Consider the following 22,351-nt stretch of genomic DNA (forward strand, 5'->3'; position numbering starts at 1 on the left):
AGACCTGTCTGGTGCCGAAGCTCATCATTTTCTGTACCATGACATGACACCTTGGTTTGTCTAGTAGTTCATACCCAAGTAGAAACCAACAAAGGGTCTTAATAGGTGACCCCTATCCCAGTCTTAAATTAGGTGCTTTTGTCTTAGGAATATTTAGGGACTTTGGTGAAAGGAGAATGGTGATATGCTGAAAAAGTAACTTTTGCACAAAATGAATGCATAATTGCATTTTGAAGTCCTCATGAAAAATCAGGTTAATATAGAAGCTTTATTTATTCTGTTGGTTTGCTGCTACTTTTTCCCCAGGAGTTCAAAGGGAAGGAAGAAAAGCCATCAGTGTCACTACAGAATTACCGTTTTTTTTTCCGAGAACTGGACTTTGAGGTCTTCTCTATCCTGCATTGTGGGCTTGTGACCAAGTTCATCTTTGATACTGAAATGCACACTGAAGTAAGTGACAGAGCTGAAATCCTAGAATTTAATCTTCTTTGAGAAAATTTCTCATCTCTACTCTTACTTTAATAAGAGTAGTATGCACTGAGAGAAGTTAGACTCTGGCTTCCAGAGGTTTTATATGTAGTGAAAGTAATTTCGAATAATCATCCTCATAATTTTTTTTAAGGTAAACAATTAATTTTATTTATTTTAATTTTTTTAAATGTTTATGTATTTTTGAAAGAGAGAGACAGGGGCGCCTGGGTGGCGCAGTCGGTTAAGCGTCCGACTTCAGCCAGGTCACGATCTCGCGGTCCGGGAGTTCGAGCCCCGCGTCGGGCTCTGGGCTGATGGCTCAGAGCCTGGAGCCTGTTTCCGATTCTGTGTCTCCCTCTCTCTCTGCCCCTCCCCCGTTCATGCTCTGTCTCTCTTTGTCCCAAAGATAAATAAACGTTGACAAAAAAAAAATTTAAAAAAAAAAAAAGAAAGAGAGAGACAGAGCATGAGTTGGGAAGGAGCAGAGAGAGAGTGGGAGATACAGAATCTGAAGCAGACTCCAGGCCCTGAGCTGTCTGCACAAAGCCTGACGTGGGGCTCAAACTCATGAACCGTGAGATCATGACCTGAGCTGGTTGGACGCTTAACTGACTGAGCCACCCAGGCGCCCTGAGAGAATGAGACTCTTAAGCAGACTCTGTACTCAGTCCAGAGCTCAACACGGGGTTCAGTTCCACCACCCTGGGATCATGACCTAAGCTGAAATCAAGAGTTGGATGCTCAACCGACTGAGCCACTCAGGCACCTGTTTATTTATTTATTTTTAAAGTAAACTCGGGGCGCCTGGGTGGCTCAGTTGGTTAAGTGTCCAATTTCGGCTCAGGTCATGATCTCACGGTTCATGAGTTCGAGCCCTGCGTCAGGCTCTGTGCTGACAGCTCAGGACCTGGAGCCTGCTTCTGATTCTGTGCCTCCCTCCCCTGCTCACACTCTGTCTCTCTCTCAAAATAAAGATTTAAAAAAAATTTTTTTTTTTAGTAAAAAATAAAAAAAATAAACTCTAGGCCCAATGTGGGGCTTGAACTCATGATCAGAGATCAAGAGTCACATGCTGTACCAACTGAGCCAGCCAGGCACCCCCCTCATCATCTAGATGTTTATAAATCTAAGTTTTTTACAGTGTGTTAGGTAATTATGAAAAATCATGCCAAAGAGATGATCCTTATCCTAGGTTACAAATAATAAGCTTTTTAGATTATTCTTGGAGAGCAGCACTGTTCTGGTTTATAGAGGTTAATGCTGTTTTCACTCTTTCATGACATTTGTTCAGCCTCCATCAGATGCTTATCAAGGTTTTTTTTGTGTTTGCCACTAATCGAGATGTTGGCAATTCAGTAGAGCATACAGCATAATGCTAGCCTTCAAATAGCTCACAATCTAATAAGGGAAGCACACACATAGTTAGCAGTGTCTGCTATATTGATGGTCTGAACCAAGTACCAGTGAAACTCTGAGGAGAGAATGCTATTTATAGTGAACTGGGAAGTAGAGGACATTTTCACGGAAAAGGTAACTTTTGATAAGGGATTTCACCAGAGTAGTTTCTCCAGGTTCAGAAAAAGAGGGGTTTAATTGGTTAAGTGTCTGACTCTTGGTTTTGGCTCAGGTCAGGAGTTAGGCTCTGCACTGACAGCACAGAGTTTGCTTGGGATTCTCTTTCTTCCTCTCTCTCTGTCCCTCCCCTGCTCACACTTATGTGCTCTCTTGCTGTCTCTCAAAATAAATAATAAAAACTTAAAAAAATAAAACAAGTAAAAAGAGGAATATCATGAAATTTTTTACCATAGGTTTTTAGAAAAATGTATACTCCTTTAAAGTAGAGATAGGATCACCCCTTCCCAACCCCAGTCTTTGTACATCAGCTTGAAGATTCTCCATAAATGTATATTGAACAAATAGTTTGAAGTGAGACTGTATTTGGCTCATTCTGCTTATGGTAGTGTAATACACTTATAGGGATCCTGTCCAGAGTTAGTAGTAGCAGAACATTAGCAGAAAGAAAATATGGAAGGAAGTAAACAGAAAAATGAAATTCCCTTGAATTAGTCATTTTTTGCCCCAGGTACTTAGGAAATGTACCTCGAGGCCACAACTGGAAGGATACACAGAGACATTTACTTCTAGAGAAAAAGTATGTCTTCTAAAACTGTGCTCGCTTGGATTCTTATTTTAATAACTTGAAATTTGTTTTACTTTGGGAATTCTTGACTTTATGATTTGTTGACAGAGCACAACAGCCATTTATATGAGGTAGGGAAATTTACCCCTTTTTTGGGAATGGTCAGATTCTTCACCCATTGGGAAGAGTAAACATGAAATGTGCTCCCCAGAAAAGATGGCTAGGACATGCTCGGAATTATCCTCTCTTTCCTCCTTATGACAGGCTACAGAAGTTGTGCAACTTCAGCCCCCTGAGCTACTTTTCTTGCTGGAAGATCTCTCCCAGAAGCTGGAGAATATGCTGATACCTTCTGTTGCCAGGAGAATCCCCTTCCTCAAGGTTCGTATAGGCAGAAGCATAGGCCCTGGCCTTAATGAATTTGGCAACAAGGAGATCTTAGTGAATAAGTTGTCACTTTCTCTGGCATTGTGTTTGGGTCATTGGGTACCATGACTGGCAGCCTCATTTCCAGACCATTCACCTTGATTTAGAAAGGAACTCTGAAACAAATCAAAAAAGTTACCTCAAACAAGATACATATTTCTAAATGTCTGGAGCATTTCTGAATCCTTTTCTTTACTTAGGTTTTGTTTTAAAAGCCTCCCAAACTAAGCCCGTGCCCAAGCCTTCAATGTAGTAGTTGGCTATCTAGAGAAAGCCAGAACCTCACGTGTATATAATGTACAGATGTGCACAAAGCATCTGATAAAGCAGTTGGGTGATGGAAACAACAAAACATGAAAGGTTTAGGTGTAAACATTTAAACTTAATATATCCAGTTATTTGATTCATTTTTTTACCATTTACTATTTAATGGTCTTTTCAGCCTAAGTGATTTCTATTTTTATGTGAGCTTTATCTCAGTAATTATGGGTCTATTCTTTGCAAACAATTTGTATTCTACAAAAGCCAATGTAATTTGAAGATGGGACAAGATCTCTTTGTCCAAAAAGAGTTTTGGGCATATAACCACTTTCTTCTGTCCACTTCTACCTCGTGACGTAAGTCTGAGTAAACTCCTTAACAAATTCTTAGTTTCAGAGACGCTATCCAGCAGTTTCTTCCCCAGTAACTCTGAATTTATTATAGAGTAAAGGACACCGAAATACTGGATTCTCACATCTCCATCAGAGATCTGCCCAACAAATTGTTCATAGTGTTGTTCAACTGCTGACTCCAATGTGTAACCATCTGGAGAACATTCACAACTATTTTCAGGTCAGCAGCCTATCTTATTATTATAGAAATTTAGAAATTACAAAGTGAACAAGAGATTTCATTTTTGGTTGAAAAATACTGAAGGAAAATGAGGGCAATTGCTGAAACAACTGTCCTAAAAACATTTTTCCCTTTTAGTGCTTATCTGCTGAGAATCAAAGTGTAGTTGATGGACCAGGAATGAAAGTTCAGGAGTACCACATAATGTCTTCATGCTATCAGAGGCTACTGCAGATTTTTCATGCTCTTTTTGCTTGGTGAGTAAGTGGCAGATACAGTAGGTGAAAATCATTAAGTATGTACTTGCTTTTACTTGACAGTCACCAAGGCACCAAGGTAGAGAAAATAAGGGAAAACGTCTGTAAGTCTTATATAAATATGGTACTTGTTCTCTTTGGAGTGTTTTTGTCTGTATCATTTCATTTGATCTTGTGCCCTCTGTATCTTATGCGACCAGTGTTATAACTCATTTGAAAATTAGGTGGGGGTGTCTGGGTGGCGCAGTTAGTTAAGCGACTGACTTCAGCTCAGGTCATGATCTCGCGGTCCGTGAGTTTGAGCCCCGTATCAGGCTCTGTGCTGACAGCTCAGAGCCTGGAGCCTGCTTTGAATACTGTGTCTCCCTCTGTCTCTCTCTCTGCTTCTCCCCTGCTTGTGTTCTATCTCTTTCTGTCTCACAAAAATAAATAAATGTTAAAAAATTAAAAAAAAAATTAGGTGACTTGATATTGTAACAAATCTGGGCATCTGATTCTTAGCTAGGTTTGCTATGGCAGGTTTTCTGTAATAATGCTGGAGAGATTGTTAACTTAAGAAGTTGTTACTGGGGTGGGTGGGGGGGTGCGCCTGGGTGGCTAAGTTGGTTAAGTGTCTAACTTTTGATTTCGGCTCAGGTCATGATCTCACAGTTTGTGAGATTGAGCCCTGTGTTGGCACAAAGCCCACTTGGGATTCTCTGTCTCTGTCTCTGTCTCTCTCTGACCCTCCCTCTTGTGTGCTCATTCTCTCTCTCCCAAAATGAATAATGACATTAAAAAAAAAAAGTTGTTACTGGGGCACCTAGCTGGGTCAGTTGGTGGAGCTTGCAACTCTTGATCTCAGGGCCGTGAGTTGATCTCAGAATCCCACGTTGGGTGTAGAGATTACTTAAAAATAAAATCTTAAAAAGAAAAAAATTGTTGGGGCACCTGGGTGGTGTAGTCGGTTAAGCGTCTGACTCCTGATCCTCAGCTCAGGTCATGATCTCATTGTTTGGGAGTTCAAGCCCCATATAAGAATCTGCACTGATGGCTTGGAGGCTGCTTGGGATTCTCTTTCTCCTTTTCTCTGCCCCTCTTCTGTTTGTGCAGGCCCACACATTCCCTCTCTCTCTCTCTCTCTCTCTGTCAAAATAAATAATAAAACTTAAAAAAAAAAAAGTTGTTACTAAACAACTTTTAGATAAATTCCAGGTTATATGTTAAAGAGCTGAATACATTTTGAGCTGGGGTATTTAGAGATACTTTGTGGAAGGAATGGGACTTCATGGGACCCTGAAGAATAGATGGCCTTTGGGAGGTAAAGGAATGGGCTGCAAGGCATGGCATGGATAAAAGTAGAAATGAAGAAGACACATCTCTTAATTGCTTTTGCTCCTCGGGGCTGGGCCCTGGCTCCTCTCTTCTCCTATAGAGGCTTTCTGGGCAGCCTCACCCAAGCTTAAATTTGTGCTGAAATTTATCTTCTGAGCTATAAGCATTTATATCCAACTGCCTACTCAGTGCTTCCTTAGATGTGTTGATGACACCTCAGACGCATCACATCCAAAATGAAATTTATCATCTTCACCACTGCTCCTTCGGCCTTGCCCAGCTATGTAGATTGCACCGCCAATTGTCTGAACCAGAAACCAGAAGTTACTCTTTGTTCCTGTCTCTTCCACATTGGGTCACCAAATCCTGTTAATTTTATCTTTTAAATAACATCTAAATAGCCATCTAGCTATCTGTTCCTCTCCTTCTGCACTGCTTTGAGACTCACATCATCTCTTACCTGGACTAGATTAGTTTCACAGTTGGTCTCTGCCTCCATTTGCCCTCGCTCAGTCCTTTTGTTCGCACATCAGAGTGGTCTTTCCAGTGCAAACCCAACCTTATTCTATCCCAACTTTGGTTCTGGTTGTCCGTAGATTTTTCTTGAGTGCAAACACTTTTACCTTATTTCTAAGGCATCTTATTATCTGACTCCTGCTCTTCCACTCATTGTTTTTACACTCTGCCCTCCAGCTATATGGAACTAATTTCAGCACCTTATATTACTTTCACCTGGAAGACTTCACGCATACTCATCCTTCTACCAGGATCCCTATCTTCCTTGATCACCAGTCTTTTCTAACTCATCTCTGAGATCTGGGTTTAAACTTTATTTCCTCAGAGTCATCTTCTCAACCCCTAGGACAAGTAAGCCTCCTTCCTCCCTCTAACCCCTAATTTTTTCCTAATTCTCTGATATTCTCAGGGCCCTGGCTGGCTCAGGCTGTGGAGCATGTGGCGCTTGGTCTCAGGGTCATGAGTTCAAGCCCCATATTGGGTGTAGAGGTTATAAATAAATAAACTTAAAAAAAAAATGTGGTATCCTCTTATGGTAAAATTTAGCACATTTTATTGTAATTGCTTGTTAATCTGTCTTCCTTGCTAGACCATGAGCTCCTTGGGAGCTGAAACCAATCATTATTATATCCTCAGTACTTAAGAACAGTGCCTGACAAAAGATTTGAACAGATGCTTCATCAAGGATAGGTATGGGTGGCAAATAAGTAATGCAAAAATGTTCAGTAGTATTAGTTATTAAGGAATTCCAAGTTGGGGCTCCTGGGTGGCTCAGTCAGTTGAGCATCTGACTTCGGTTCAGGTCATGGTCTCGCAGTCTGTGAGTTCGAGCCCCTCATCAGGCTCCATGCTGACAGCTCAGAGCCTGGAGCCTGCTTCCGATTCTGTGTCTCCCTCTCTCTCTGCCCCTCCCCTGCTCATGTTCTGTCTCTCTCTGTCAAAAATAAATAAACATTAAAAAAAAAAGGAATTCCAAGTTAAAATTACAGCACAGCTGAATTAAAAAGACTTACAGTGTTAGTGAGGACATGGGGTAACTACAACTCTGACATGTTGCTGGTGGAAAAGTAAAATGGTGCACCCAATTTTGAAACAGTTTTGTAGTTCCTTAAAAAGTTACATGTATGGGAATGCAAGCTGGTGCAGCCACTCTGGAAAACAGTATGGAGGTTCCTCAAAAAACTAAAAATAGACCTACCCTACAACCCAGCAATTATGCTATTAGGCATTTATCCAGGGGATACAGGTGTGCTGTTTCGAAGGGGCACATGCACCCCCATGTTTATAGCAGCACTGTCAACAATAGCCAAAGTATGGAAATAGCCAAAGTATGGAAAGAGCCCAAATGTCCATCGATGGATGAATGGATAAACAAGATGTGTGTATACATATATACACACACACACAATGGAGTATTGCTTGGCAATCAAAAAGAATGAAATCTTGCCATTTGCAACTACGCGGATGAAACTGTAGGGTATTATGCTAAGTGAAATTAGTCAGAGAAAGACAATCATATGACTTCACTCATATGAGGACTTTAAGAGATAAAACAGATGAACATAAGGGAAGGGAAACAAAAATATAAAAGCAGGGAGGGGGACAAAACAAGAGACTCATAAATATGGAAAACAAACAGGGTTACAGGAGGGGTTATGATGGGGGGGGGAATGGGCTAAGTGGGTAAGGGGCACTAAGGAATCTACTCCTGAAATCATTATTGCACTATATGCTAATTTGGATGTAAATTTAAAAAAATAAAAAATAAAAGAAGTTATATATATATAAAAAAAAAAAGATATACACCTACCACAAAACCCAGCCATTCTACTACTAGGTATTTACTCAAGAGAAATGAAAGCATATGTCTAATCTACACGAAATCTTGTGTACAAATGTTTATAGCAACTTTATTTGTGATAGCCCCAAACTAGACACAAATGTGCACCAACTGGTAAATGGATAAACAAATTTTCATATGATGGAATACTACACACAACAACATAGATGAAAAAAAAGAATTCTACTGAATAGAAAGCAAGACATAAGAGTATATAACATTTGATTCCATTTATATAGAACTCTAAGGAAAAGCATATAATCTTGTAGTGACAGAAACAGATCAGTGGTTGCCTATTACTGGGTGGGAGGATGGAGTCAAGGATGGATTTCAAAGGAATATAAGTAAACTCCTGGGGGGTAATGGATATGTTTCCCCCCCTCCTTTTTTTTAAGAGACGACGTGAGTTGGGGAAGGGGCAGAGAGAGAATCTCAGGCAGGTTCTACGCTCAGCATGGAGCCTAATACAGGCCTCGATCCCATAATCCTGGGATCACGACCTGAGCCAAATTCAAGAGTCGGACGCTCAACCGACTGAGCCACCCAGGTGCCCTGTTCATTATTTTCATTGTAGTGTTGGTTTCATGGGTTTATATATGTCACCTGAGCAAACTGATCAACATTTTACATACATGCAGTTTATTGGATGTCAGGTCTATCTCAATAAGCTGTTACCCCCCCAAAACTTGACCTATGATAGGCCCTCAGAATACATTTGTTGCAAGACAGAAGGACTACCACTGGTGATGTGGAGATGTTCCTAGAGGAGTAGAAGATCTAGGGGTTCAGATCGTGCTGGGTCTTAAAGGTCAGAAGAATTTGGATGTTGTACAGAGAAGCAATTTTGGTTTTACGATCAGAGCAAGGATATAATGAAATCACTGTTTTAGAAAAATCCTTTTGGCAGCAGTGTGCAAGACAGATTGGAAAGGGATGCAGAAAGATCAATCAAAAGGTGTCTGATCTACATATGTGATGATGATAAGGGCCTGCTTTAGAGGATGGCCTAGGCTTGGGAAGGAAGGGACAGTAGGAGATAATCTGAAGATAGAATTGTCAAGACTTCTAGAAGAAGGAGTAATTGTTTTTGTTTTTGTTTTTTGATAAAGAGGGCACAGGTGAGTGAGGGGCAGGGAGAGAGAGAATCCCAGGAGAGGCGGGGGGAAGGGAGGGAGGGAGAGAGAGAGAGAGAGAGAGAGAAAGAAAGAGAAAGAAAGAAAGAAAGAAAGGAAGGAAGGAAGAAAAGGAAGGAAGGAAAGAAAAGAAAAGCGGGGCTCACCCAAAGTGGCATTCGTGATTTAACCTGAAGTGTGTGGCTCATGTTCACCCAAAGTAGGGCTCACTCAAACTGTGATATTATGACCTGAGCCAAAGTCAGATACTTAATGACTGAGCCATCCAGGCGCCCCAAGGAGTAAGTTTTTTATTGAGCACTTCTGTGGATTTGATACTGATTTAACAGTTGACCAAGTTATTCCTGGTTTTTCTGGGGAGGAAGGGTGAGACTTTCTCTAAAGTGTAAGGTATGAAGGAGAGCTTTTTTTTTTTTCTTGAAAATGAAGGGGGCACCTGGGTGGCTCAGTCTCCAACTTCTGTTCAGGTCATGATGTTGCATTTCGTGGGTTTGAGCCCAGCGTCGAGCTCTGTGCTGACAGTTGAGAGCCGGGAGCCTACCTCAGATTCTGTCTCCCTTTCTCTCTTCCCCTCCCTGCTCATGCTGTGTCTCTCTTTCAAAAATAATTACTAAAAAAAGTTTTTAAAAAGAAAAAAACCTAGGAGGACTGTTGGGTCCTTAAGGCAAGACTGTTTGAGGTGCACTTTAATTTGTAATATGAGGTTCAGAGCTGTGACTGAATTGGTCACCTGGGTACTTTCAGTGCTCTAGTTCTCCATTTTCTCCATTAACTTGTTGATGGTATAGCCTGGAAGCCAGGATTCTCAAATGCTGTCCAAGCAATCTTCCTAAAACTAAGCTCAACCGTCTTACCTTGACTTTCCCTTAGGAATGGATTTTTCCAGCCTCATTGTGTTCATTTACTGTACTCAGCCCTTGAGGTCCTTACTAACCGACTGAAGCAAGGAGAACCTGACCAGGCCTTGGAGGAATTGCTCAGGTGGGTCAGACTACATATTACAGAGTGTTGTCCCAAGAAACTCCTAGAACAAGATTAGCAAGATTTTTTGGAAACCACTTGGGTGTCTCCCAGTAGTCGTGAGAGAAATTGATGTTTTCAGCTGCTTTTCCTCAGTTATATGAGCTTCGTCACGTATGTATTCAGATAAACCCTGAAACATTAGAAACTGTTGAACAGTCCTACTAAATCTTTGTGCATCCTTCATCCCCAAAGTTTGCCTTTTCAGGTAATGATCTTGAAAACACTAGTAATCTGTAGTGAACTCTTGATTATCCAGGAACCTACTCTGTCTTTTAGTACGGTAGGGTAGTTAGGTAGCAGTAGTTACCACTGATCTTCTCTCCATCTTGGAGGAAGAGAAGCCTAGGTTGAGGGCAGGCAGTGGAGGAAGGAGGTGAGGAGATCTAAGAAGCATGGCTCCCAGCATCCTATCCCAGCTTCTCCCCAAGTAATTTGGTGTTTCTCTAACCTACTCTATGCTGTCTTTGGGTCTGCAGTCATTATTTATCATCCCTATCAGGCAAGACCTTACTTTGTTTTAAATATAGTGCTTTTAAATTTGTTTGACTTCCTTTCCATAGTCAATCAGAGAGTTGACTGTAGTTTTATTTCAACTACAATTTTGAATTAATTTGAATTAATTGTGACTCCCTATCTCCCATTATTTCAGTACAATGAAAACTGACCATATATGGCACGCTTATTTAAAAGCTCTGCTTTCGGGGCGCCTGGGTGGCTCAGTCGGTTGAGCTTCCGACTTTGGCTCAGGTCATGATCTCACGGTTTGTGGGTTCGAGCCCCGCATCGGGCTCTGTGCTGACAGCTCAGAGCCTGGAGCTTGTTTCAGATTCTGTGTCTCCCTCTCTCTCTGACCCTCCCCCACTCATGCTCTGTCTCTGTCTCAAAAATAAACAAACATTAAAAAAAAAAAAATTAAAAAAAAAAAAAAAGCTCTGCTTTCTCTGCCTTATAATTTCCTTTCTCTTGTCCCTATAAATGTAGAATTTAAGCCTTATTCTCATTGTGTTGCCCTAGGCCTTAAAGAGCAAATAATTTGTCCAGGGTTGCTCATACAAGCATGGCATAGACTCCTCTATTTGGGTCTCTGGTATATGTGACTCTTCAAGGCCAGCACTCCATCCACTGGGCTCTATTCTGCCCTGGCTTTCTTCATACAAGGTTACAGTTCCCTATCAGGGTCCTGAAAGGTGATGGCCACAAAAGCACCTGAAAATGATTAGACCATTAAATACATAAGTGGACTTGAACAACTCATGAATTTAGACATATCTGTAATATTTGTGGTATCTTTTTTGTTTTGTTGTCTCCTTTACAGCCAGAGCTTCAATTACTTGCAGAATTTCTCTCACAGCATTCCCAGTTTCCAGTGTGCTCTTTATCTCATCAGACTTTTGATGGTCATTTTGGAGAAATCTACAGCTACTAAGAACAAAGAAAAAATTGGTGATGGACTCAGATCATCATTTTTTTTTTTCCACGAATAGGATTAATAATTCAAGTTTGTAAACTTAGTGCTTCTTAGGAACTTGTACATTTTACATGTAAATCCCCCCCCATAACTGTGGGTGTGCCCTCTTGCTATATCAAGGAACTATGATTGATCTCTGCTGACATTGCTTAGTCTGATTGGGTTAATTCAGTTGGCTAGGTAATTTTCTGTTTGCCTTCTGTTTATTCATGTCTTTTTTTTTGGTAAATCATCTGAGATATTTGACAAAAAGAGATACAAACTACAAGGTAAATAAAATGGGTGGGAGAAGGAGAACAAATCAAGATTAAGTTTAAAGAAAAGCTGAGCCCCATTCCTAATCTTTATCTTTGGTCATAGCTCTTAGAATGCAACTCATTGATTTATACATCCTAATTGGCAGTACAGACAGAACACCAGAAGAAAATGCAAAACAAACCTTTTATTACTTCCTGTTAATTTCAAGGGGAGCGTTTGGTGTGAATCTGAGGTTGCCATGGCTTATTGGTCTGCCCAGGAGGAACAAGATTGGTTTTCCTACTGCTCAGCAGTGTGTGTCTATTCAGTTTATGTTTTTGTGTGTCAGGACAGGGTAAGAGGGCGGAATGTGTTGAGTCTTAGGTTTATTTCTGGTAGAAGGACCACTGGAGCAGGAACCCATGGCAGCTTTTTTCAAATTGTGTGTTAGACTAGGAACTTCATAGTAAATATAAAAAAATAATAATAATCCTTTTGGGGTGCCTGTGTGTCTCAGTTGGTTAAGTGTATGACTTTGGCTCAGGTCATGATCTCACAGTTCATGCAGTCGAGCCCCGCATGGGTCTCTCTGCTGTCAGCATAGAGTCCCGTTCTGATCCTCTATCCCCCTCCCTCTCTGCTGCTCCCCCTGCTCACGATCTTTGTCTCTCTCTCTCTCTCTCTCTCTCTCTCTCTCTCAAAAGTAAAGTAAATAATAATAATCCTTTTGATCATTAATCACCCCCCAAAAGACTGGAAAACAAGAGTTTGGTCAATTTTCCATGCGTGAAATGCGTTTGTCTTGTTTCTCCAACAGCTTCATTAGCCAAACAGTTCCTCTGTCGGGTATGGCCAAGTGGGGAGAAAGAGAAGAGCAGCATCTCTACTGAGCAGCTCCATACTTTGCTCAGGTGAGAGCCTCGGTTTCTTTACATGAGCCGAATAGTCCATTTTGTCACTGTTGGGATCTCTTGCCTGGTCAAAGACTGAGGAATTACTGTGGTTAGGGGGAACTTGGAAACCATGAAGTAGGTTTGAAATTAACAAAAAGTTGGATAATTGTATCATACAGCTGAAACTAATGTGGCATGATATGTTGATTATACTTGAAAAATAAAATAATTAACAATTTGGAATATGTGGATTGTAAGATCCTCTAGTTCTGTTTTATATTGTCAGCTAGTTCCTTATTATTAAATTATAGAGGAGAAAATGGAGGCGTCTGTAGTTGTATTGTGCCTTGTTAACCAGAGTTTTGTAATTTTTTTTAAGTTTATTTATTTATTTTGAGAGAGAGAAAGAGTGCATGAGTAGGGGAGAGGCAGAGAGAGAGAATCCCAAGCAGACTCTACACTGTCAACAGGGAGCTGGATGCAGAGCTCAATCTCACAAACTGCGAAATCATGACCTGAGACACAGTCAAGAGTTGGACACTTAACCAATCGAGCCACCCTGGCGTCCCCAGAGTTACATCGTTATGTATTGCCTACTATATCCAAGACTCATCCATCACTTCCAAAGTGTCTAACTGTATTTCCAATTAAAACATCATTTCCTTTACCTCCTGACAATTGTCTGGAATTTTCATCCTATTAAGAATAAATGCTAGGGGTGCCTGGGTGGCTCAGTTAAGTGTCCCACTTTGGCTTAGGTCATGATCTCAACAGTTCGTGGGTTCAAGCCTCATGTCAGGCACTGTGCTGAGAGCTCTGAGCCTGGAGCCTGCTTCAGATTCTCTGTCTTCTCTCTCTCTGCCCCTCCCCCAATCATATTCTGTCTCTCTCAAAAATAAAAAAAAAATTTTTTTTTAAAGAATAAATGCTAGTAGTTATTGTAAAGCTAAATAGCTGGTAATATCTCAAGAAGGAAATCTTGATTTAGGAATTCTGTAACATGTGTTCATACTCCTATTGCTCTCAATGCAGCATCTACCTGGAGCATACAGACAGTGTTCTGAAGGCCATAGAGGAGATTGCTGGGGTTGGTGTCCCAGAACTGATCAGTTCTCCTAAAGATGGATCTTCCTCCACATTCCCCACCCTAACCAGGTAAAGGAGTTCTCTCTTCCAGTTCTTTCCCTAAGTTAGAATCACATTGTCCAATGTATGTGGTTTCCAAATAACTACCTTACCCTTCATCTAATTCTATTACAGATGGTAGGTACAGTAATTCATTCAACACATAGAACGTATACTGTGCATTCTTTCCAAGGGGTTCTCAATCAACCCATGTGAAAGGACCTTAGTGACGAATGAATTTTCAGTAGAGTCTTCAAAGACAATAAATATTTAGTCACCAAATGTGTCTTGTTAGTACTTTCATCCTTTAAAAGTGAGACTAATATTTTAACCACCTTTAGGATAAAGTGATTATAGTATCCAATCATGTGTACATCTCATTGGGTTTTTTGTCTCATACAAAGTTTATAAATCACTTTCACATTCTTTATGTCATTTAATCCTTGCATCGATTCTGTGAGTAGGTATCATTATCCCTGTTGTACTGATGAGGAAAATGAGCGTTAGAGAGGGAACTTACTCAGACTTAAACATGCAGTAATTATGGAACTAGGAACTTGAATTCAGATCTTTTTACCACCACTTCATGGCTCTTTCCATGCCACTACACCGTTTCCCTTCATAAAGTTAATTCCATTGTTTCACAGGCCATCTTCTTGGACTCCTTTTTTAATCCTTTCAACCCCCACCCCCATTCTTTTACAGTGGACCCTAGTGAAAGGAAATTCAAAGAGGTGGAGAAGGAAATGATTTTTGGTTCCTTGGCTTCTTCCTAGGAAGTTCTATCTAACTAGTCATCCTTGTGTGGGTGTGCATATTTTCCCCTTTTAGGCACACCTTTGTCATTTTCTTCCGAGTGATGATGGCTGAACTAGAGAAGACAGTGAAAGGTCTTCAGGCTGGCACAGCAGCAGACTCGCAACAGGTGGGTCAGATACTCCCAGCACAAGAAGTAGACCTGAGTAACTAGGAAGCTTCTGTGTCTTCTATTTCTTGGGTCCAGGTTTTCTTCTAAGCTACTTCCTTTGAGTTACAGAGATCCAGGATTCTTTTTCAAAGAACTCTTGGTTTAATTTCTTTCCTGTCAGTTTGAGAGAGGATTGGCTTCTGTATTCCCTGGCTACTACCCAAGGGAATGCTCAGGCTTCTCCATAAGCCATAGCCCTGGAAAAAATGTCTTTGGTCTCATGCCTGGCAGCTTGCTGCTTGTGAGCTGGTATGAGGTGAGCAGGCCTGTTTAAGATGCTGTCACGCTGGGCCTTGGCAGTCCGCTAACCAGAGCTGAGCTAGACTGCTGACAGCATAGGTATCAGAGAAGCCACAGGGATCTGAACACCAGCAGGTGTGTTACAGAGGCTTTTTCCTATTTAGACGTTACTGAAGAGGAGTTTTCTTTTTAGAAACTCTCTCTGAGGTACCTTAGTGTTATATGTATGCGGGCCTCAGAGCCATCTTGTGGGTGCACTGGTAAGATCTCTGAGAGAATAATTGGCTTAAATTAATCTCTGAATAGCTTTGTAATCCAAGACCCATATATTAGTGGGAATACAATAATAGAAGTACTTGGCTGATTCAGAAGTGCCTATGTATTTGATTACCCCCAGATTCATGAAGAGAAGCTCCTCTACTGGAACATGGCTGTTCGAGACTTCAGTATCCTCATCAACCTAATAAAGGTGAATGTGGAGGCTCCTTGACCCACCTCACCAGCTAACTATAGAAACCAACAAGGGTCCTGGCTTCCAAAATGGACCTTCCTGCTCCTTTCCCCACCCTTCCTTGGGGTTTGTTCTTCCCTGTCTTCCCTTATCCCTCTACCCATCCTGGATAACCCTTTCTTCTCTGAAAAGGCAATGTCTTTTTCCTTCTCTTCCTTCCTCTTTCTCTGTCTGTGCCACAGTACTATTAAACAGATCTCACCTTGTCTTGGGTCCTCTGTGATCTGAGTACATTCCCACTAGCTCCCTTTTCCAATCCTGAATGCCTTCTTTATCCCTCAAACACAATGTGTACTCTCACCAACTCCATGATTTTGCTAGGGTATTCTCCCAGCTCAGAATGTCATTCTCTCGCCTTTCTGCCTCTCAGTCCATCTGTCTTAAGGCTTCACTTCAAGGTTAGGACCTCTACAATGCCATCTTAATATCCCTGAGTTAATATCCCTGAGTTAGAGTAAATTTCTTACTCTTCTTTGCTTCCCTCTTCCTTTTTTTTGAATTTCAGTGATGGTGATTACTTTAATTTCTGTTTTGTAATTAACTATTGACATGCCTTTTTCATTTTAGAATTCTCTACACTGCCCAGAGCTGTGATTTGCACAATGGGGAAGAGGCTGGGGGTGCTCAAAGGAGCAGACCTCAGCTTTGGTTTCTTGTCTTTTGTGTCTCCAGGTGTTTGATAGTCGTCCTGTTCTGCATGTATGTTTGAAGGTGAGAAAATGACGTGGCCTTCGTTAGTATTTATTGTTCCTGTGGATCTCTAGAGATGGCCTCAGCAGAAAGGAGTTGCTTAATACTTTGTCCACAAGCCAGAATTTTCAGAATCTGTGCTAACAGGTTAGGTAGTTTAGAAAAGACCATGGATATGTTTTCCCATACTAGTTGGATGACTAGAGAAGCTAATTTTGCTATGAGTTTGAAAATTTTTGGTTTGAGTCTTAGAACTAGCAGGAGTGGATTCAGGGCGGCTGACTTTAAGAACAAAAGTCACTCCTGCCATTCCTTCCCAGGCAACAGGGAGGAAGGAGGAGTGGGTGATTGCTCTTTTTAAAGCCCATGGCTGGCCTCATGAATGTGGAAGCTGGTATCCTGATAACCACTGAACTCCTCTCCCAAGGGGAGAGCCCATATTAGCCTTAGATTTGATGATGGGTCAGGAGCTAGGGAATGTTATTGGGAGAACGTGTCTTTCCGACTCCTGATGGTTCCTTCCAAGTGAATAGCACCTTATTCTTGTTATCTTCTAGTCCCTCTCTTCCTCTTTACTCTCTCTGCCCTGGCCCAGTGTGGGAGATGGGTGAGTAGGGAGAGTGGTTTATCTGATCATTAAATTTGGCAGTTGATTATGTGCTTCCTCATCTCTATACCTTTTTCCTTTTGGGTGTAAGTGGTCCTTAGGGAGATGTGGTCCTCTTCTGTTTTCTGTGCTCTCATTCTTACATGGATCAAGGCTTCTGCTCATTGTCTGTGTCTAGGGTAGGTAAGTTTGCCTAACTCTGAGGCTTAGTTAGCAGGCCCATTTAGTTTTTGAATTAAACTTACATTCTCCAAATTAACCTTTTGGATTCCTCCCTGCTTATTTTTTATATACAAAAATAAGATAAAGCCCCTGGGCTGGGTGATGCTATGCTACCTCAGGCAGGGGCTGTTCTGGTGAAAGACCTCAACAGAGGTCATCACTAGTGTGTCTCTTCTCTTCTTCAGTATGGACGTCTCTTTGTGGAAGCATTTCTGAAGCAGTGTATGCCACTCCTAGACTTCAGTTTTAAAAAACACCGGGTAAGAACTGAGAACACAGAAGAAAGGTGTGCTCTGTACAGTTACTCAGAAGATACATCCATGGTGACTCCTGAGCTCGGAATGGGGGTGGTCCCATTCCTAGGATCTGGGCCACCATTCTACTGGGGCTCCTTTGGTCCACTTCAGCTATCACCAAAGATGCCCATATTGGACCAAATATTTCAAAGTAGGCTAAACTCCTCAGACCCACTCTGATTTAAACCCACCTTTCTACTTTTACTCCAGATCTGGGGGTAGTTGTTCCTTTTAGCTTGATTTTATTGTGTTGCTGCATTCCCAGCACCTCATGGATCAGTGTGTCATTTGCTTATTCCTTTGCATTTCTCTAGGCCTACCCTCAGAAATAACAATAATAATAATAGTAATAGTAGTAAACAGCTCATTGTGTCATAAACTTTTTGCTGTTGTAATGGATAGTCTGGAGAGTTTTTTTGGCCAAGTGAGATTCAGGGTTAGAGTAGTGAAATAAGGATAAAAACAAAGGATGATTCCTTACACATATTTAGCAAGTTTGCAAGACGCTCTCACAGTATTTGGTTGGTTCCTCCTTATAACCAGAAAGAGAAAGGGGAGGATAGCTAGTTAGTCCTCACTTTGAGGGCCAAATTGAGATGATTACCAATACAAGGCTGGGACCTGCAAAGTTTATCCTCTTTGGAGCCCTTGGTTGCATCTAGAATGAAATGAGAGCATTTAATATGGTATTTATGAATTTTGTTGGTTGTAGGAAGATGTTCTGAGCTTACTGGAAACCTTCCAATTGGATACGAGGCTGCTTCATCATCTGTGTGGGCATTCCAAGGTAAGAGGGGAGAGCAAGTCATTGCATCATCTTGCCTGTTGGCTTAATCTCAGTGTGATCAAGAGATCCATGGGCTCCACTTCCTTCATCCTTTTTTACCCTTCTTGAGTCTTTATTTTTGAGACTGTGTATGTCCAGAGACAGTTTAATTCAGAGTGGTCAGATCCTTAGTTGCTAGTTGAAATTGGGCAATCACATAGAGGGGAGTTTCTGGCTCTGAAGTTTGACTCAAACTCCATAGCACTGTTTCCTGTAGAAGCTTCTCTTTGGTGAGAGATAGAGAATGTTGGTGGATGTGTTGCTGCTATAAAGTACTCTGGGTGGGAGGAATATTATATAAGTGATGATTTTCTGCTAGAGACAAGAGGTGGTTCTAAAAGCAACCATCTGTAGAGCTTTTCAGGCTCTACTAACTTGTCAAAGAACACATCTGTCTCTTGTGAGAACATTTTACCATTAGAGGATTTTTCCACTTGAAGCCTACAGTTGAACCATTGTCACTTTTTGTCTGAAGGCATACAGAACCACAGAGCTCTGTAGTCACAGGCAAACCAAATAATTCCTCAATTCAGTTCCTATGGCTCACTTCTTCACTTCATTCTAACTTTAGAAGGTGCTGAACAGTGGAGTTATAAGGGATACTCTGTTGTTTAATATAAGTATAATACATATTCAAGAATATTTTAGGTGAATTCCTTGATAATTAGTCAGTAAGAGGTTATGAAGAAGAACCTAAGGTGTCGGTGTTAGGTCTTCTAGGCTCTTTTAGCTTGAAGGAGAGCTGCCATTCTCTTTAGAGATGGCTGTTTAACAGAAATGTGTCTCTGGCCTGTACTGGGAGGACCTGTGCTATTTTTTAGTGTTCACGATGTCAGGAATTCACAAGTTTCTGTGTAGGAATGTGAAAGAATGATAGTCCAAGTGAGTTGGGTGCATTGGTTTCTATTCAGATTCACCAGGACATGAAACTCACCAAACACGTGCCTTTGCTCAAAAAGACGCTGGAGCTGTTAGTTTGCAGAGTGAAAGCCATGCTCATCTTCAACAATTGCAGGGAGGCTTTCTGGCTGGGCAACCTCAAAAACCGGGACTTGCAGGTAAGCCTAGAGGCATGCCAGTGATAATCTACTCCTGTTCTTTGTGAGAGCATCAGAAGGTATGTCAAGGAGGTCAGCTGAGCCCTGTTCTCTCAAGACTGTTTTCTCTTAAGGCTATGGCCATTTTGCTCTTAAAGTTAGGGCAGATTGCTTATGGTCTTAGTCATGGGCTCCACCCCTCATCATAGCCAGCAAAGGCACCAAAACATGCCACTGATAATAACAATGGCTCAGAGATAGAAGAGCCAGATCAGTAAAACCTCTCTCCTCAACCAGAGTGGGCTCCTGTTGAGAATCTACTGAGGGTAGATTCACAACATTTTTTTATATGGACAGACTTTTTAAAAAGTTATTTTTAAAAAGTTTTTTTTTTTCCCTAAGCAGTCTGTCTTATTTCTGAAATTATTCTCTGCCTATTTTTAACAAGTAAATATTTCTAAGGTCTTTCACCTGTCTGACAGAGTGTGTGAGTGGGGAAGAGGCAGAGACAGAGGGAGATACAGAATCTGAAGCAGGCTCCAGGCTCTGTGCTGACAGCTCAGGTCTCAAACTCATGAATGGCAAGATCATGACCTGAGCCAAAGTTGGAAACTTAACGGACTGAGCCACCCCAGCGCCCCAGAAATTGTCATATAGGGTACAAGTCCTTCTCATTCACATATACAATAGCTCAGGGTTTTATAATCTCATATATGAAAAGAATAGCACCCCAGAGAATTAGTTTCCTTTTTCACATGTGCTTTATGAGGTACTGTTATTTCCGCTGTACTGGTTTTTTTTTTTTTTAAGTTTATTTATTTTGAGAGAGAGATAAAGAACGAGCAGGGGAGGGGCAGAGCGAGAGGGAAACAGAACCTCTAACAAGCTCCACCCTGGTAGTGCAGAACCCAGTACGGGGCTCAAACTCAGAAACCGTGAGGTCATGACTGGAGCCATAACCTAGAGTCAGATACTTAACCAACTGAGCCACCCAGGTGCCTCTTGCACAATACTACTAAACAAAATACTATAATAAAACAATACTGTAGTTTCCCTGAGAAGAGTAAAGCTCAGAGAGGTTAAGTAGCTTACCTAAAGTCATTTAGCCGTAAGTGAGAGATGCCAGGATTTGAGTCCAAACAGAAATGATGAAAAGCTGATGTCTTTAAACCACTTTGTATGCGGTGTTTCAGCTTCTACATGGCCATTTGTAGTTGGTGTGTTGGTGGTCATATACCTTAAGGTATTTGGGAAATTTTAGAATGATACTCAACATTAAATGAGTCACCAGTATGTCCTGGCCTTGTAAAATCTAGTGTGATACTAGAATGCAACAATAGACTTCTTATAAAACTACATATTATATGGGAGCCACACTTACCTCAGAAAGTGTGATTATCACTTCTTTAGGTACTAGATCACAGTTTGGTGTCTGTGTTTGACCATGTTTGAATGGCTAGAATATCTTGTGTTATCTACAAACCAAGCCTTTCTCACCTTGATCCCCAAATATGTTTATTGTAACCCACCATTTTTCTTGGCCCATCTGCATTTAGGGTGAAGAGATACTATCCCAGAATTCCCAGGAGAGCACAGCCGAGGAGAGTGAGGATAATACAACATCCCAGGTCTCCAAGAGCAAAGCAACAGAGGTATCTCTGCGTAAGGCCCCAGACTGTGCAGTTGACAGTTGTATTTTTTTAAGTCAGTAGAAAGTATAGAACTTGCTTTTTTTTTTTTTTTATCTTAAATCCTTGTGAGTCGGCACTACTTTTTTTTTTTGTCTGTCATTTTATTTTTTTTAAGTTTATTTATTTATTTTGAGAGAGAACATGAGCAAGGGAGAGAGAGAGGGAGAGAGAGGGAAAGAAAGAGAATCCCAAGCAGACTGTCTGCTGTCAGCGCAGAGCCTGGTGTGAGTCTCAAACTCACGAACCGTGCAATCATGACCTGAGCCAAAGAAGAGTTGGATGGTTAACTGAGTGAGCCACCCAGGTGCCCCTATATATATTTTTAACGTTTATTTTTGAAAGCGAGTGTGCATGTGGGAGCAGGGGAGGGGCAGAGAGAGGGGGAGACAGAGGATCTGAAGCAGCGTAGAGCCCAATGCGGGGCTTGAACTCAGGAACTGCAAGATCATGACATCAGCCAAAGTCAGATGCTTAACTGACTGAACCACCCAGTCACCCCAATGTTTATACATTTTTGAAAGAGAGAGAGAGAAAGAGTGCAAGCAGGCTCCACACTTAGTGTAGAGCTCAGTGTGGGGCTTGATCTCACAATTGTGAGAATGACCTGAGCTGAAATCAAGAGTCAGATGCTTAACTGACTGAGCCACCCAAGCTCCCTTATGTTTTGTGTTTTTTTTTAAGTTTATTTATTTTAGTAATCTCTACACCCAACATGGGGCTTGAACTCATGACCCCAAGATCAAAAGTTGCAACTCACTGACTAAGCCAGCCGGGTACCCCACCCTGCTTACGTTTGTAATCAAAGACTTCTATGCTCTTCACCATTGCCTCCAGAAAAGCTTCTGTTTTTATATGAAATTCTGTGGGGGCCAAAAGACTCTCTCAAGTTGTGGCATATGTTGTCGAGTTGAAAAAACCATTTTATAGAGGAAAAAAGAAGCAGTCTGGTGTTGTCTGAGTGTTGAGAAGAATGAGTTAAACCATTTAAATATTTTTTTGTGAATATATAAGATAGAAACATGAACGCATTTGGTGGAAACTAAAGCACAGAATCAAAAGCTGCAGTCACTAAGGACTACAGTAAGAGAAGGGGTCCTTATTCTTTTCTGGGCTGTTACAGATATTTTCAGGACTTTACAGAAAGCTGAAGAAAAATGGATATTTTTATTAAATTTTGTTACAATTGGGGTGGGTTATAGACACCAAGAAGCTCAAATTTAAGAACCCCTCCTGTAAAGCCTCTCTATAATGCAATTTGAGGCTGATGCAGAAAGATCATTTAATATGAAAAATACTTTTATTACATGGTCTTCTGTTGTATTTGTATAGTATACCTCTACCTTGTTCTCATAAAAAAATTTTTGAAACAGTATCTTATTAGTTTGGTACTTTCTCCTAAGCAAGCCTCCCAGATTAAAACTGGAAACCAAAGATTTTAATTTTTTTAAAGTTTATTTATTTTTGAGAGAGGAGAGAGAGAGAGAGAGAGAGAGAGAGAGAGAGAGAGCGAGCGAGCAGGGGACGAGCAAAGAAAGAGGGAGACACAGAATCTGAAGCAGGCTTCAGGCTCTGAGCTGTCAGCACAGA

General features: G+C 41.2%; 1 protein-coding gene across 1 annotated transcript in view; it reads left to right on the plus strand.

The window, feature by feature from the left end:
• FANCD2 (FA complementation group D2) overlaps window positions 1-22,351 on the plus strand; it is a 65,000-nt gene that overhangs the window by 41,093 nt on the left and 1,556 nt on the right. The window contains exons 29-43 of the mRNA XM_047095506.1: window positions 307-450; window positions 2,876-2,992; window positions 3,743-3,871; window positions 4,010-4,128; window positions 9,802-9,912; window positions 11,270-11,397; window positions 12,477-12,570; window positions 13,585-13,707; window positions 14,509-14,602; window positions 15,282-15,353; window positions 16,068-16,106; window positions 17,100-17,174; window positions 17,923-17,997; window positions 18,948-19,094; window positions 20,630-20,725. Of these exons, the coding sequence (XP_046951462.1) occupies window positions 307-450; window positions 2,876-2,992; window positions 3,743-3,871; window positions 4,010-4,128; window positions 9,802-9,912; window positions 11,270-11,397; window positions 12,477-12,570; window positions 13,585-13,707; window positions 14,509-14,602; window positions 15,282-15,353; window positions 16,068-16,106; window positions 17,100-17,174; window positions 17,923-17,997; window positions 18,948-19,094; window positions 20,630-20,725 (1,563 nt within the window). The remainder of the gene's footprint in view (window positions 1-306; window positions 451-2,875; window positions 2,993-3,742; window positions 3,872-4,009; window positions 4,129-9,801; window positions 9,913-11,269; window positions 11,398-12,476; window positions 12,571-13,584; window positions 13,708-14,508; window positions 14,603-15,281; window positions 15,354-16,067; window positions 16,107-17,099; window positions 17,175-17,922; window positions 17,998-18,947; window positions 19,095-20,629; window positions 20,726-22,351) is intronic.

This window comes from Lynx rufus, unplaced genomic scaffold (assembly GCF_022079265.1).
Source record: "Lynx rufus isolate CCGP_SWC_20201006 ecotype Redwood Valley unplaced genomic scaffold, mLynRuf1.p SCAF_4, whole genome shotgun sequence".
NCBI lineage: Eukaryota > Metazoa > Chordata > Mammalia > Carnivora > Felidae > Lynx > Lynx rufus.